General features: G+C 38.9%; 1 protein-coding gene across 1 annotated transcript in view; it reads left to right on the forward strand.

The window, feature by feature from the left end:
- Window positions 1–15,805, forward strand: part of MAOA (monoamine oxidase A) — a 73,493-nt gene that overhangs the window by 15,301 nt on the left and 42,387 nt on the right. Inside the window, exons 2-3 of the mRNA XM_068533409.1 lie at window positions 2,894–2,988; window positions 12,690–12,827. Of these exons, the coding sequence (XP_068389510.1) occupies window positions 2,894–2,988; window positions 12,690–12,827 (233 nt within the window). The remainder of the gene's footprint in view (window positions 1–2,893; window positions 2,989–12,689; window positions 12,828–15,805) is intronic.

Genomic DNA, 15,805 nt, shown 5'->3' on the forward strand with positions numbered 1-15,805 from the left:
TCTTTCTAACTACTTCATACATGGTGGTATGTGCTTCCATTAAGAGGCAGGTAACATCTGGTTATCTCTCTTTTTTTTTTTTTTTTTGTCATGTTAGCAGCTGTTGACAATCATTGCACCAGATCTATTAATTCATTAGGGGTTGCAAAATGCTGATGTTCTAATTATTCCTGTCTTCACTTATTAGCTAGCATACTTTTATACAGCGAAACCTCCCTTTGTTAGCTATTTGGTTGCTTCGAGGTTTGGTGCAAATAAGGAGGGTAGGATGAATGCCAAATTCTTTTTTGTTTTTTTAATGATAAGTTGGTTCCTTAGCATTCTCCAAAGGTGACCAATGAGAGGTTTTGTTTGTTTGTTTAGTATTATTATGAGTGGATTTAAGCCATTGCCTTTGTTATTTTTTATTTATTTATTTATTTATTTTTGGCTGCGTTTGGTCTTCCTTGCTGCGCGCGGGCTTTCTCTAGTTGCAGCCAGTGGGGGCTACTCTTTGTTGTGGTGCACGGGATTCTCATTGCGGTGGCTTCTCTTGCTGCGGAGCACGGACTCTAGGCACACGGGCTTCAGTAGCTGTGGCACGCGGGCTCAGTAGTTGTGGCTCGTGGGCTCTAGAGTGCAGGCTCAGGAGTTGTGGCACACAGGCTTAGTTGCTTAGCGCGGCATGTGGGATCTTCCCGGACCAGGGCTCAAACCCGAGTCCCCTGCATTGGTAGGCGGATTCTTAACCACTGTGCCACCAGGGAAGCCCCTGTTATTTTTACTTGATACTCAAATTGTTCCATCTCTAGCCAGTGGGAGTTCACCTAGGTAGGTTTCTGAGGCTTTTTGTCACACTCCTCGTGGTCTCTGTTAGCCTCCTTGCTTTCTGGTGACTTGAGGTTCCAGACCCATCTTGTACATTTCCTGCCCTAAATTTGCACTTGATTTCATTGTTCTTTCATCTAAATTTCCTGATCTCCAGGCCCAAAACCCTGGATCTCAGTGACAGCAGCCTGACTACTCATTTGCTTTATTCCGCATTACATACATAATGGCCTCAAAATAATAGTTCTAATCCTAGCACCCACAAAATGATTACTGAACAAAATGTTTGCAGCTCTTTTTTGTCTTTAGGATATATACCATTAGAACTGTCAAGTTACTGAGTTTTAAAATCACTAAGAATAGTTCCTCTCCTCAACCACTGGTATACATATTTAGGTATCATTTGTATCACTTTACTAATCTTATCCCTGGTGTCATTCTTCTTTCTCTTTCACCCTAATATTCTAACATTTTTTTTTCTCCTTGAAGTATGTTTATCTGTGTAGTCTGCTTCGTATTTTTTGTAATAGGAGGATAAAGATAACTAGGTATAAGCATTTGAAGCATTTGAAGCGCAAAAATGTATTGATAGATTTAAAAATGTGTATACAGACATTTATTTCCTTACTCTGTGAGCTGAGCAGTCCCAGAAGCAATGATAGCCCAGCAGTGATGGGCACACCTAGAGCCCAGATCTTGATTTCTAATACTGTTCTCCAATAAAAGGAACCAAGGCTCACTGAAGAAATAGCTGATTGTAGGGCTGGGCAGAGAAAGACAAGATGAGCCTGGAACATCTCTTAATGCCAGAAAGTAAGGAAGTGCTCAAACACACGCATACACACAAAATGATGAAGGCACGTCAAAGGGACACAAGAGCCTCCCAGTGACCAAAGCTGAAACAATTTGAGCAACAAAATAAATAACATAGTATTGAACTATAACCCAAAGTATAAAACAACTATGTATGACTCCATAGGGATATAAGTCAGTGGTTAAGTAAATAAATAAATGGGAGAGAAGAGGCAAATCTCCTGTGCAGGTGAATTTCAAATCATTTATGTCAATACTCCACCCTCAAGGAGGTAGGACATACCTCCCTACTTCTTAAGTGCAGGCGTACATAGACTTACTTCCAAAGAATATAGCATGGAAGGGGAAACAAAGAATAAATTTACAGTGGAGAAACCTGGCCAACATTACCTCAGCCAGGTGAGCAAGATTAACATCAGTGATAAGTCATGTTGATAGCATGCACCCTTGATATAATGTTAATCCACAACATTTTCCTCTACTTTTCTGGTATTGCTATACTTTTTTTTGTTTGTTTTTTGCTTTTTTTTGGGCTGTACCGTGTGGCTTGCGGGATCTTAGTTCCCTGACCAGGGATTGAACCAGGGCCACGGCAGTGAAAGAACCAAGTCCTAACCACTGGACTGCCAGGGGATTCCCTTACTATACTGGGTTTAAAAGTCTATCTTTTATGAAGGTTTTTGTTTATGAGTGAAAGCCTGTACTCAGCTTTGAGCCAATAAATAAAGTATGAAACATGGTTCCTGCCTTTGGTAACTTTTAATCTAGTGGGGAAAACATGATCTAGCAAGCATGTAATCCAGGTATAAATGATAGGAGGTCATTATAAGGGGGTTTTAAATTGAGAAAAGCACAGAGATACTGGGGGCTGGTGTAAGCCAGGGGGAATTTCCAGGAAAACATACTTCTGTTTATACAATCAGGATTTCTAGAAGAGTGGTGTGATAAGGGTTGATTTAGGGGTTCAACAAATTCCCTTACATATGATTATCACCAAAACCCCCAAAATATATTTTTTAAATTATTACATTTTTTCAACCAACCTTATGATAGATAATAAAATTAACTTATGATAGATAATGTAATATATGCTAGATTATAAAATTGGTGGCTCAGTTCATCACAATGTGCTCAGAATTTATTAGATAGCACAGTCAATGAATTGTGTCTGATACCTGCATTTATATTATATGTAGACCTGTTTAAATGTTGAATGTTTCACATGTAGGTGTTAATATGTTCCTTGACTTTGTTTTCCTTTTTTTCCTTTTAGGATTATCTGCCGCCAAACTCTTAGCAGAACATGAAGTTAATGTTTTGGTTTTAGAAGCCCGGGACAGAGTTGGAGGAAGAACATACACAGTGAGGGTAAATGATTTTAATACTTACATATAAAATCTCACACAAACTAGAGATGGGGTCACTGGAAGTCACAGAGCTGGAGGAAATCTCAAGAGTTTCTGCAGTTAAGCCGTTGGTCCTCCATAACCCTAAACTACTGCATTAAATAAGTATCTGTTCTTTTCAACAAGCACCCACCAAAGAGTGACAGCTTCTGACCTTCAGTAGCTTACATTCTAGTGAAGAAAACAAACGTGAACAAATAACTTCAATACAGCGTCATCATTTCCATACTAGAGACCTAAATAGAGTAAATAGCGTCTCAGGTGAGGTTACGGTTTGGCTGGACTTGAAGTGACTGTACATTCACCACACACACACACACACACACACACACACACACAGAGACGTACACACACAGTATAGGTTCCTTATTTATTTATCCAAGAATACACAACTTAAAAGAAGTGTGACCACAGCAAGCAGAGGCAAATGTAGCATATTTCTGTGTAGCTTTTTCCTTAGTCCTTGTTCCCTAAGAGGTGTGCTGCTCTGGTGGGGTCAGCTAGACATGAGAAGGAAGCCCAGTTCTTGCTACATCATTGCCTTTTTATACTTGGGCTTACATCACCATTTTGGACAAATGCATGCTAACTGGTGTTTACGACTATTTGAAGAAATGGTTGCAGGATGTTGAAATCTGGAACTGATGAAAGTACACAGGGAAGGATGTAAGGTAGAAAGGAAATACGGACAAAGATGGAAGTTTGGGGAACATGCAGATTTAAAGGGAGTGCAGAGGCAGAGGAGCCAGAGAGAAGCAGTGGAGGCTGGGGAGGAAGACCAGATTAGGACAGTGCCATGAAAATCAGCAGAGGAAAGAGAAGGGATGATAAATGGAATCAGATGCCAGGGGCATTTGACACAGGATGAAGGCTGAGTAGGGGCCCTTGTGTTTGGCATTTAGAAGGTCACTAATGAGCCCCTTGCAGAGCACAGAAACAGAGCGTTAAAGGCTGGGGATTGGCAGTAAGGACAAAACCTGACTGTTGAAGTGACTGGAAGGAGAGGAAGCATCTATCTAATTAGAAGACGTGTCAGATTTATAACAGAATGGCTTATGCAGTGATAATAACAATGGGTTAAGCAATACAAACATTCAGTTATTTTACATAAGAAGAAGTCTGGTGGTAGGTAGTCCAGGCTGGTGCAGGGGTTCAGCTTTGTCATCGAATCTTTAGGCTCTTTCTGTCTTTCGTCTCAGCCATTCTTTTCCTGTTGGCTTATTGCCTAATGGTAACCAGATGGCTGCAGCATCTGTCAGCATCAAGTCCTCATTCAAGGCAGGAAAGAGCGTGAAGAGGCGGCCCCAGTCTTATCTGCAACAAAGCCTTTCTTTTACCAGAAGACCCCAGCAGACATTTGCTTTAGTTTCATTGGCTAGGTTTGGGACACACAGCTACCCTGAGCTGCTAGGGAGCCTGGGAAAGCAAGTCTTTAACATTTCCAGGCTGCATAATAGAAGCAGGCATGGGAAAGGGGGAATATAAATGGATGTGAAATAGCCAACCAACATCTGAACTAGGATATTGTACCAGCCGTTTCAGTCACACCAAGCCAAGCTCCCCTTCTGTCATTCACTTTCTGCCTTTTTAGATGTACAGGGATGTATCATAAGCCTATTTTTACCTTACTCAGCTCTAAGAGTACCCTACAGCCTTGCTACTCAAAGTAACCTGTGGGCCAGCAGCCTCGGAATCACCCTGGAACTTGATAGAAATGCAGAATCTCAGGCCCTGCCCCAGACCTGCTGGATCTGACTCTGCATTTTGATAAGATCCGTAGGGGATGCTACAGAAGTGCTGCTCTTTGGTGGATGCTCGCTTGCTTTAAATTAATGTGAATCCAGATTAATTGCATTTGGAGAATTTGAGTACCTCCTCAGATGTAGTCCTCTGGGAGGCTATTGGTCTGGGAGTGAGGAGACTGGGATTCTGGCCCCTGTACTGGCCCGACACGCTGTCATACCTTGGGTAAGTACTCTTAGCACTTTACATGTCACTTTTCTCATCTGGGCAGTGAGATATAATCTAAATGTACTTGAAGCTCCCCCCAACTTCAAGTTCTAATGGAAGGCAATGCGTTGTAGTGCAAAAGAAAGATTGCATATTCTGCCTGTACCAGCTTGTTAGATATGATTCTCCTGTCATTTTCTGAAAAACATTCCTTTATGTTGGAGATAGGTATTAAGTTGTCCCTTTGCCCTACTTTTCTTATCTCTAAAACCTTTTGGTTATTAAATAGGAGCATCTGTCGTGTTGCGGATTTTTCAGTTAAGAACAAGTCTCTTTGTACAAGGGGAATGAGAATTCCAACATGCTTATCCCCATCTATGCTATTGTCCCAGGCTGCTTTTTCATGCTACATCATTTATATATGTCAGAACCATACAGGAACTATTGCGTATTAGGCATCATATTAAAATTCCCTTTAGGTATGTGAGAGAGGAACTCTGAAATGCTTAGAAAGTAGGACTTGACATCTATAAGATTTCAAATAAATAGAAGGGAAAAAGCGGGGGGGGGGTGCTTTACAAAGCAGGGACAGAAATGGTATTTAATCAGAAACTGAATTTAATATTGTTACAGTTGCTTCTACTAGCATAATCAATTAGGATTTGGGGAGGAGATGCCATAAAAATTACTCTGGATCTTTAAATATCGAAATGTCAAATTTGATATTGTCACCTGGCAACTGTTCAGATAGATCTTCTATTTGTTCAGAACTTCCCAATTTTTCCTAGTGTGATTCCCCCATAATTCTTCAGGACCAAATTAATTAAGTTGAAATGCCTGCAGGGCTACCACAGGGTTGGTGTATTTGTTTCCTAATATAGTTGCGTGTTTGTGGCCTCTTCAAAGGCTGAATAATGAGATCAAACGCAAGATCCTAAAGTCTGAGGGGCAACATAGCAGAATATGGTATTACAGTTCCAGTATCTTCATGCTGAGTCTGGGGCACCTCCTTTCAAATGTTTCGACTTTGTAAAGAAGCATTCTGTAAAATGCCTCACGCTTTTTACTACTTCACTTAGGATTATTTACTTTAAATAGTGTCTGTGTTCTAAAGACATCTTTTCTGGAAACTCCCAAGAATTCTATTACTGTCTTTGTTAAATTTTATTGGAATACTGACTTCAGTTTTGTGCTTCCTGTCTTGAAAAGGATGTTGGAGGCTAGAGAAGGTTTGGAGCACCACACCAATAGTTAGTAAAAGGGAAAGTTAGGATTATATGAGGGACAGATGAAAGAAGTCAAAGGAACACATCACTTCTGGTATCATGGCAGAGTGGAAGCCTGATTGACTCTCCCTCTTAAAATAAAATGCTGAATAAAATATACTGTGCTGCCCTGAAGTTGGAAGTTTGAAGATCTCCTGGATGTTGAACAGACATCTGAGACTTCACACATCCAAACTGAATTTCTTTTCTTCTTCATCAAGAACACTATTCTAGGGACTTCCCTGGTGGTCCAGTGGTTAAGACTCTGCACTTCCACTGCAGGGGGCACGGGTTCGATCCCTGGTCGGGGAACTAAGATCCCTCATGTCGTGTGGCATGGCCTAAATAAATAAATAAATAAATAAATAAAATAAAAATTAAAAGCTTATCCCCAGCACAAGAAACCATGAACAAAATGAAAGGCAGCCAACCAGTATGGTAGATAATATTTGGAAACCATCTATCTGATAAGGGGTTAATAACAAATTATAAGGAACTCATACAACTCAATAGCAAAATAAAACAAAAGAAACAGGGGCTTCCCTGGTGGCGCAGTGGTTAAGAATCTGCCTGCCAATGTAGGGAACATGGGTTCGAGCCCTGGCCCGGGAAGATCCCACATGCCGCGCAGAGCAACTATGCCTGTGTGCCACAACTACTGAGCCTGCGCTCTAGAGCTTGCGAGCCACAACTACTGGGCCTGCGTGCCTAGAGCCCGTGTTCTGCAACAAGAGAAGCCACCGCAATGAGAAGCCTGCGCACCACAACGAAGAGTAGCCCCCGCTCTCCACAACTAGAGAAAGCCCGCGTGCAGCAACGAAGACCCAACACAGCCAAAACTAAACAAACAAATAAATAAATAAATTTATATTTAAAAAAAGAAACAAACAAAACCAATAAACTGATTTAAAAAAAAAAAAGAACACTATTCCAGCAGCCTTCCCCATAAAGGAGGATGGCAACTCCCAAAAAAACTGGGAGTCATGTTCAACACTGTGACCCCACATTCATTCTGTCAGGAAATTCTTTTGGCTCTGCCTTCAAAATATACCCAGAATTCAACCCTTCCCTCCGCTTCCGTGGTGCCCACCTGTGGGAGCCACCATGACCTCTAGGGCAGATTATTGCAATAGCCTGTTAAGTAATTTCCCTGCTTTTTACCCTTGCCCCTTATAATCTAAGTGTGACAGCCAGAATGAGCCTTTCAAACCTAAGTCAGATCTTGGCATTTCTGTGCTCAAAACCTTCTAAAGGCTGCCCTTCTCACTCAGAGTAAAAGCCAGTGTCCTTTCAATGTCTTGTGACACGTACCATGATCTGCCCCCTTCTCCCCCACCCCCGCCCTGCAACTTCTCTACTCTCATCTCCAGTTCTCTTTTCCTTGCTCACTCTGTTCCAGACACATTGGCCTGTGTTTTTTGAACACACCAGGCAGATTTCTCCCTTAGAATCTTTGCAGTGGCTCTTTCTTCTGCCAGGAATGCTCTTGTCCCAAATATGCACATGGATAACTCCCACACCTCCTTCAAGCCTCTTACGCAAATATCACCTTTTCTCAGAGGCCTACATGTCCCTTGTATTTGAAACTGAAATCTTTCCTTCTTTCCTCTGCAGTTTCAATCTGCCTTGTCCTTCTCTAGTTGTTTTTTTTTTTCTTTTTCACTGTTGTTATCAACTTCTAAGATATTTATTATGTTTGTGGTTCATTTTCTGTCTCTTCCTACTAAATGAAAGCCCCTTGAGAGCAGGGATTTTTATTTTGTTCACTGATGTAACAGAAGTTTCTTGAACAGTACCTGGCACCTTGTAGGCACTCAAGATATAGTTGTTGAATGAACTAATGAATCCCCAAAGCAAAGTAAAAACATGAAGCCTAGGGATTAAATGAGCTCAAAATTTGACTTTCACCTTGAATGTCTACTGAACCCTGAAGACTCTGCAATTCCACTGTGATAGCTGTATGGCATACAAGGAACAGGAAATAAAATCCAGAACCTGTTGAAGGTAGGGAATTTAATAGGAAATACTCCAAACTGGAATCCCGTGTGCTATACTCTGTACATGAAAGTGAAAGAGAAATAAACCTTACCATTCTAAAAGGGAGAAAAATAAAGCTTGCCTTCATCCATGGCTTCAATCTAAATTTACACTACCTATATGGTATGAAAAACCTTGGACAGAATATTTAAAGTGCCAAGGTGGCTGGCAGAAATAGACTCAAATCGTTTCCACCCAGGCCTCAAATAACTTACACAGAAAAAGTTCTAAGGAAAATCAGCAACTCATAGTTAAAAGTGACAGCATACAAGGAAACAAGGCACTGGAGGAAAATAAATAGAAAAAATGATCCAGAAAGATTTTGCAATAGTTGAAGTATACACAGAATAAAAAATTACTGTAGCATGTTTTAAAGAAAAGACATGCTTAAAATTAGCAACAGGGAAAAGAAACTTGAAAAAAAATGATCAAGTAGTTTAAAAATAATTTCTAGAAATGAAAATGTACTGATTAAAATGAAAAAACTCGGACAGATTAAACAGTGTATTAGACACAGCTGAAGTGAATGAGTGAACTAGATCAGAAGGAATTATCTATAATGCAGTTCAGAGATAAAGATTGGAAAATACGTTATGTGGGGCAATGGCAGGAGCAGCTAAGACATGAAAGATAGTGTTATGATGGTATGAAAAAATAATGGCTGAAGATTTTCCAGCATTGTTGGAAGATACCAGGAAACCTAACAGGTCCACCGCATGAAAAAGGAAAAGAAATTCTCACCTGGACACAGAAGCTGCAGTATACCAAAGAAAAGAGATCTTAAAAAAATTATTTTAAGTCTAAAAGTAAATTTTTTTAGAAAAGAGAAAGACAAATTATGCATACTCTGAAAAAAATCAATAATTAGACTTATGAGTGACCCTTCAACAGCAAAAATAGATGCCAGAAGATAAACAATATCTTCACTGTTCTGAGAGAGAGAGAAAGAGAAAATAACCAGAATTTGTTGCTTGCTAGAACTATCTTTTTTATCAGACTGACAAAAATAGAGAGCTTAGGACCCAGATTAGAGGAAATTATAAAGGCTGTGTTTTAAGAAGAAGGAAAATGATAACAAATAAAAGGTCTGAAATTTAAGAGGAGACAATGAGCAAAGATACTGGTAAATATTTAAATAAAATTCAGCAACATCAACAGAATAAAACAAAATATTGTCAAATTTGTTGGGAGACAAATAAACCTGAAGCAAGGTACTTTTATGGTTTACAGATTAGAAGAAGGGTGATCACAGTTGATGCATGAAGGTTTTGTATTTTTCAGTAGAAAGATAATATATTGATAAGCTTTAGAATATATTAAGTATGCATGTTAATATAGCTAGAAAAAAAATAGGCCTGACAGTATAACTTCCAAACAAGTAAAAGAAAAACTTAAAACAAAAGGAAGAAAACCCTTAACCCAAAAGAAGAAAAGAAATCAGGCAGGAAACTGTTAAAGTGGGACAAATGGAAAGCCATAATAAAATAAGTAAAGTTAAGACATTTTAAAAGAAATAATAATATAAATGGGCTAAACTTCTCAGTTAAAAGGGGGGAAATGTCAGAATAAAGAAAGCTCTAACTGAAAGATGGAAAAAGAGATAGTATACAAATACTAATCTAAGCTATTTAACTATATTAATATCAGACAAAATAAGGTTTAAACAAAAAAATGTTTCATTGAATTAAGTTTCAATACATAGTGGTAAAAGACCCAGAAGACCGAACAATTCTGAACTTGTATATACTGAATAATGTAGCCTCAAAATATAAAGCAAAAATTGACAGGAATCAAAGCTAAATGCCCAATAGTGTAGGGGGGTTTTAACATACTTTTCTAAGTTAATAATAAATGAAGCAAACAAAGGCTGAGCACAATTAATCTTTTTCTAATGGACATGTATAAAACATGCATATTACTTAACAGAAGACTATGTTCTTTTCATGCAGAAATGGAAAATCTTTGAAAATCAACCATGTGCTAGGTCTTAAAGTAAGCCTCAAGGATTGATATCATATAATCCATATTCTTTGACCACAATGCAGTTATGACAGAAAGATAACTAAAAAAATTCCAGTTGTAGAAATTAAAACCTGACAAAACTTTTAGAAACATAGATCTAGACAGAAATTGTAATGGAAATTTGAAAATACTTAAAACCGCACAATAATGGAAATACTAAAATAAAGTTGTGGGTGTAGCTAAAAACCATATTAGAGGAAGATTCATAGCCTAAATTTTTCTATTAGAAAAGAACAAAAGGCTCAATATGAATAAGCTAAGCATGCAAGGAATTAGAAAATTAAGAGTATAAAAAATCCAAAAAAGAGGAAAAAAGAGCATAAATCAATGGTATAGAAAATACTCAATGAAGATGATCAATGAAACAAAGGTTGATTCTTTGAAGAGTCCTATTAAAACTAGACAAGTGTCTGATAAGATTTTTCAAGGAAAAGGAAAAAGAGACATCTCTAAACAATAAAAGGGATGAAAATGAAGATATAACTACTGATACAATAAACAACAAATAAATGAAAAGAAGAGGTCATGAACTTTAAAGCAATAGTTTTGAAACATATGCAATGTATATACGATGAGAAAATATAATTTATAAAAAATAACACTGATTTAAGAAATAGAAAATGTGAGTAGTGCTTTAACCGCAAAATAAATTGAATCTGTAATTTAAAATTTTCCCACAATGAAAACACTAAGCCTAGATAGCTCTACAGGTGTGTTCTACCTAATGTTCAAAGAAGAGATTATTCTATTTATATACGAATGCTTTCTAGAGAATAGAAGAAAGTATGATTTCTAACTCATGAGATTAACAATACTGTAATACAAGAAAACAGACAAGGGCTGGAGAAGGAAGGAGAATCATGGGGCAATCTCAGTCTCACTTATAAACACAGATATAAAAATTCTAAACAAAATGTTAGCAAAGCATATCTTGCAATGGAAAGATAATATCAGGTTATATTACCCCAGGAAGGGCAAGGTTGCATAATTCTAGACAATCGATTTTTTGGAAATAACAGATTAGGTAAATTATCCCAACCCTCCCACTACATATAAGGAGACTAGACAAATTGCACTGTGTACACAGGCACACACACACACACACACACACAAACACACACCTTCAAAGCATCAGAGAGCTAACAAGATAGTGAAGAATCACTAGACCAACATCCAGAAAACACTGACCTGCTTTTTCCCCTGGGGGTGGAGAGGTGGGAGTTTGCTGACCACTGAAGAAGCAAGTGAGGGACTGAGAAGTACTTTTCAAAAGTCTTACAAAGCTAGGGCAACTGAAGGTCAGGTCCAGAGCCCACCAAAGTGTGTGTATATGGAGGGATGTGTTGGTAAACTCCTTGTGCTTCGGGTTGGACTGCATCCTAGCGCTAAGGGTGAACAGCAAAGGGACTAGGTCACGTTGCATTTCAACCTGCCTTCAAATTGTCTCAGGCACACAAAATGCAATAAAGTTATCTCGTATTGTTAGCGTCCCCAGGTGCTGGGCAGAAGGAGACATAAATCCTCTCTGAGAAAGATATAATCCTCCCAGGATTCAGATAATTTCTATATTTTCTCAAATTCAATCAGTGGGACGCAATAAAAAATAATCAGGCAAACAAGGAGAAACGGCAACGTGAATTAGAACTGGTATAAACAACAAAACAGAAACAGACCCATAAGAAGTTATTACAAACACATGGAGGAATTATTACTCATCAATGCACAATTTTATTTTATTTTATTTATTAATGTTTTTTACAATTTATTGATTAAATCATGGGGAAATGTGTTACTAAAAAAGCTGGGGAAAATGGAAAAGTGCATTTAAGAAGAGGAAAGTAAATTTCGGTTTATGGAGGAAGGTTTGCATATTTATAAAATATTTTTTAGGTATATGAATCTTTTCATGCCTTTTGGTACTCTTTTCCTGTGATGCATTCTTCCCTGCAAGTGTTTTAAAATAGGATCAGGAGCCCACCAGTGTGGGCTGATTGAAGATTTCATCTGCTGGAAATCAGAGAATTAGGCCTAATAAAACTCTGGGTGACCCCTCCAGCAACAACCCCAAAGAAAAGCATAGATAATAAAGCTAAATGCTTTGAAAAGAATCTAGATCGGCAGGGTGTACTACAGTGTTCTTTATTCTTTATGCGTGTTATTGCTGAATCAGCCTCACCAATAACTCGACAAATGGGATTGCTTAATGATGAGTGTACTATAGGGTTGGAGTAGAGGAGAAAGATTTGCTATTTTCAGTGGCACTTCATAAGAGAGATGTAAGGCACATTTAAATTGTAGAAAGTAAACAGGGTTATTTTTTATAAGACATAGAAACATTTGTTTTAGAGTTCTAACTAAAGTCTTCTGGACACTTTTTCTGTTTCTACAGAACCAACATGTTGATTACGTAGACGTTGGCGGGGCTTATGTGGGACCAACGCAGAACAGGATCTTACGGTTATCTAAGGAACTGGGTTTAGAAACTTACAAAGTGAACGTAAATGAGCGTCTTGTTCAATATGTCAAGGTAAGCCTGATGTTTTACTCAACTGACCAATAGGGGAGCATTTTATTTGGGAAAGCATTTGGTTTTGTTTTTAAAAACAAGAAGAAAAGAAAGGCAGAGTACTGGGGGAGGCACCAGAAATAGACACACACACACACACACACACACACACACACACACACACACACACACACACACACACACACACACACACACACACACACACACACACACACACAGAGCCCAGGCAGCCCCTGAGGCACCTATGAGGCAGTTCTAAGGCCCCAAGGAACACAGCAGTTTGAGGCCACTTCTTAAGACTTTGAATGGGTCATTCATCCTCATCCTTTGCATCCATTTCTTTGCACACTTTGGTAATTTTCTCTGCACCTAGCCATGACTCTTGGGAAGTCTAGCTCAGTTGTGCAGTTTCCTACTATTTAAACAAGAGATTGTTTAAACTCTAAGTTCTGATATCCACTCAAGAAACAGCAGCTGTTGCCCGTGTTATTCTTTCTTACTGAAGCCGAACGTGGAGCAGCTGGAGTCTGGAAATGTGCCTTGAGAACTCAAGTTTCCGATCTGACACTGTAGCCCATTTCCTGGAACTGGGGTTATTTACTCATTCTGATGCCAGGATTCCCACACCAGTAACCACATCACTTCTCAACAGACACATTTAAGCCTCCACTCCGCCCCAGCAATCATGTGGGTCTGGCATCTTCAGGGCCTTTCAGAGCAGGGAATGAAGGATACTTGAAGTATATGCACACCGATGTGCAATCAGGGAGGTCAGGAGTCTTGGGAAACTCTGATAGCTGGTCTGGGTTGGATTGGGATGCTTGGGAGAGTCTGGCAGTGAGACACATGAAAAAACAAACCAGTAGCCTTTAGAATAATGAGGTTCAGAGGTCAAGGGAGAAATGAAGAAACTACAAAAGAATTATACAAAGTGTCTATGAATGCTGGCTTCAATAGGCCACGATCAAAAAGGAAAAACTCCTTTGCTTCCCCACGTTGTCATCTCTGCACGGCATGTTGTTTACCCGGACTAGTAAGTGATAACAAAGGTAAGAGTAATAGCAACTAACCTTTATGGAGCACTTTTACCTGTATTATCATATTTAATGTAGGGAGAGAAACCAAATCCTTTGCACTCAACTGCTAATTAAACAGTCGTATAAATTCACTGTCTAGTCCAACTGGGAAGCATATGAGTCTGATGATTATCCTGGAATCTGAGCAAACTTATGCTCTACTTTACAGAGGAGAAAACTGAGGTTCAGTGAGGTAAAGTGACTTGAACAAAGGTATAAAACCAGTAGTGGTCTGCCTACCCCCTGAGCACATGCTCTTCATGAATTTTAGGATTTACTTACAAATAAGCACGTATTTAAGATGCTAAACACTGTTCTTTTCATTTAAGACGATCTCATCTAATAAGAAGATGGAGAATAGAAATACTATTAGGGAATTCCCTGGCGGTCCAGTGGTTAGGACTTGGTGGTTTCACTGCTGTGGCCCAGGTTGGATCCCTGGTTGCAGAATTAAGATCCCGCAAGCCGCGCAGCACAGCCAATAAATAAATACTTACCATTAAACCGTCCTCTCACATACTTTACCCTGCCAAGGAACACATATTTTCACCCAAGGTAGATAGCAAAGTTAAGGTAAAAAACTAGTGCATCAGTAGAGGTTAATTTATTTTATCTGAATAAGTGCCTTGCTGCTAGTGTTTCTAATAAATCATATCATTTCTGCAATGAGAAATACTCAGGGTAGTGGATGTTTTTATAATGACCAGGAAACTAGAAAGTGAGGAGGCCAGATTAGGGAAAAAGCAGAAAGATATTCATCTAACTATTCCAGGTAAGACTGATAATAAACTGTATAGCAAAAAATAATTCCACTTATTTAAGAATATCTCAACTCTCACTGTTCTGTTCGCTTCTAGGGAAAAAACGGACTTTCCCCCCCGCCCCCCCCCCCCGACATGATAGTAGATTGGGTTAATAATGCAAATTGTCTTTGTGACACTTTCTGCATCAGCTCTCGTGACAACCCCAGCTTCTGTAATCTAATACAGTGTATTCTTTTCTGTAAATAACACTGAAATGAAGTGGGTGAATCACTGGAAGATTGCCACTGTCTAGTTACACCAAGCCATATTCTTTATGATCCAGATTGCTTCAGCTCTTAAATTTTCCTGATGTGCAGCCTTAAAGAATGCCTCCATTGTTTCTTCTGTCAGCAGACTGCAGTGCATCCAGTTTCAACCTACTCTAGGATGATTTTTAGTGTTCACCAGAGAACTATTCTTGACCTTTGCTAGATTGTGTTTACAGTGCAAGTTTTGACATGACTATGTGGAGTTCCAAGCCTGAGCCTCAGAAGCACTGGGGACAGATGTTAGGTGGTGGTTTCCAACCTGTCCCTTCCCCCAGAGACTAAGTCTATCTGCTCCATTTTTAGAAGGTTCATATGGTTATGCTAAATTCATTCACTGTTTCAGTAAGTCGTTACTGGACAATCAACTCTGTACCAGATATTGTTGTAGGCTGGAAATACAGTGGTGGATACATGATCCAAGTTTCTGCTCACATGGAGCTTGCCATCTCAAGGGAGGAGATAAGTAAAGAAATAATATTTGCTAACATTTCTGCCTTTATCCTTCATGGATCTTGTGAATAGAATCTCTATTCTAATTCTGGTTTAGTAGATCCTGATTCTCATGTAATAGGGTTCTTGACTGGTTCCTACGGCGAGCAGGTTTTATGAATGTTGTGAATTCAATACAGCTTTATTTCGGAGACTACATCTGATTTGTGAAACTAATATAAATTAATCATATCTTTAACCTAAAAGGTGGCTTTGAAGTGGTGTCAGCTAGATATGTTTAAAATGTTCTCTATGGATTCTTTTCTTTTGGAAGGTGTAAAGGAAGCAGGTGGACTTGAATGCCTCTTGGATCGATTGATTGATTACTTGCATTAGTAAAG

The sequence above is a fragment of the Eschrichtius robustus genome, chromosome X (genome assembly GCF_028021215.1).
Source record: "Eschrichtius robustus isolate mEscRob2 chromosome X, mEscRob2.pri, whole genome shotgun sequence".
NCBI lineage: Eukaryota > Metazoa > Chordata > Mammalia > Artiodactyla > Eschrichtiidae > Eschrichtius > Eschrichtius robustus.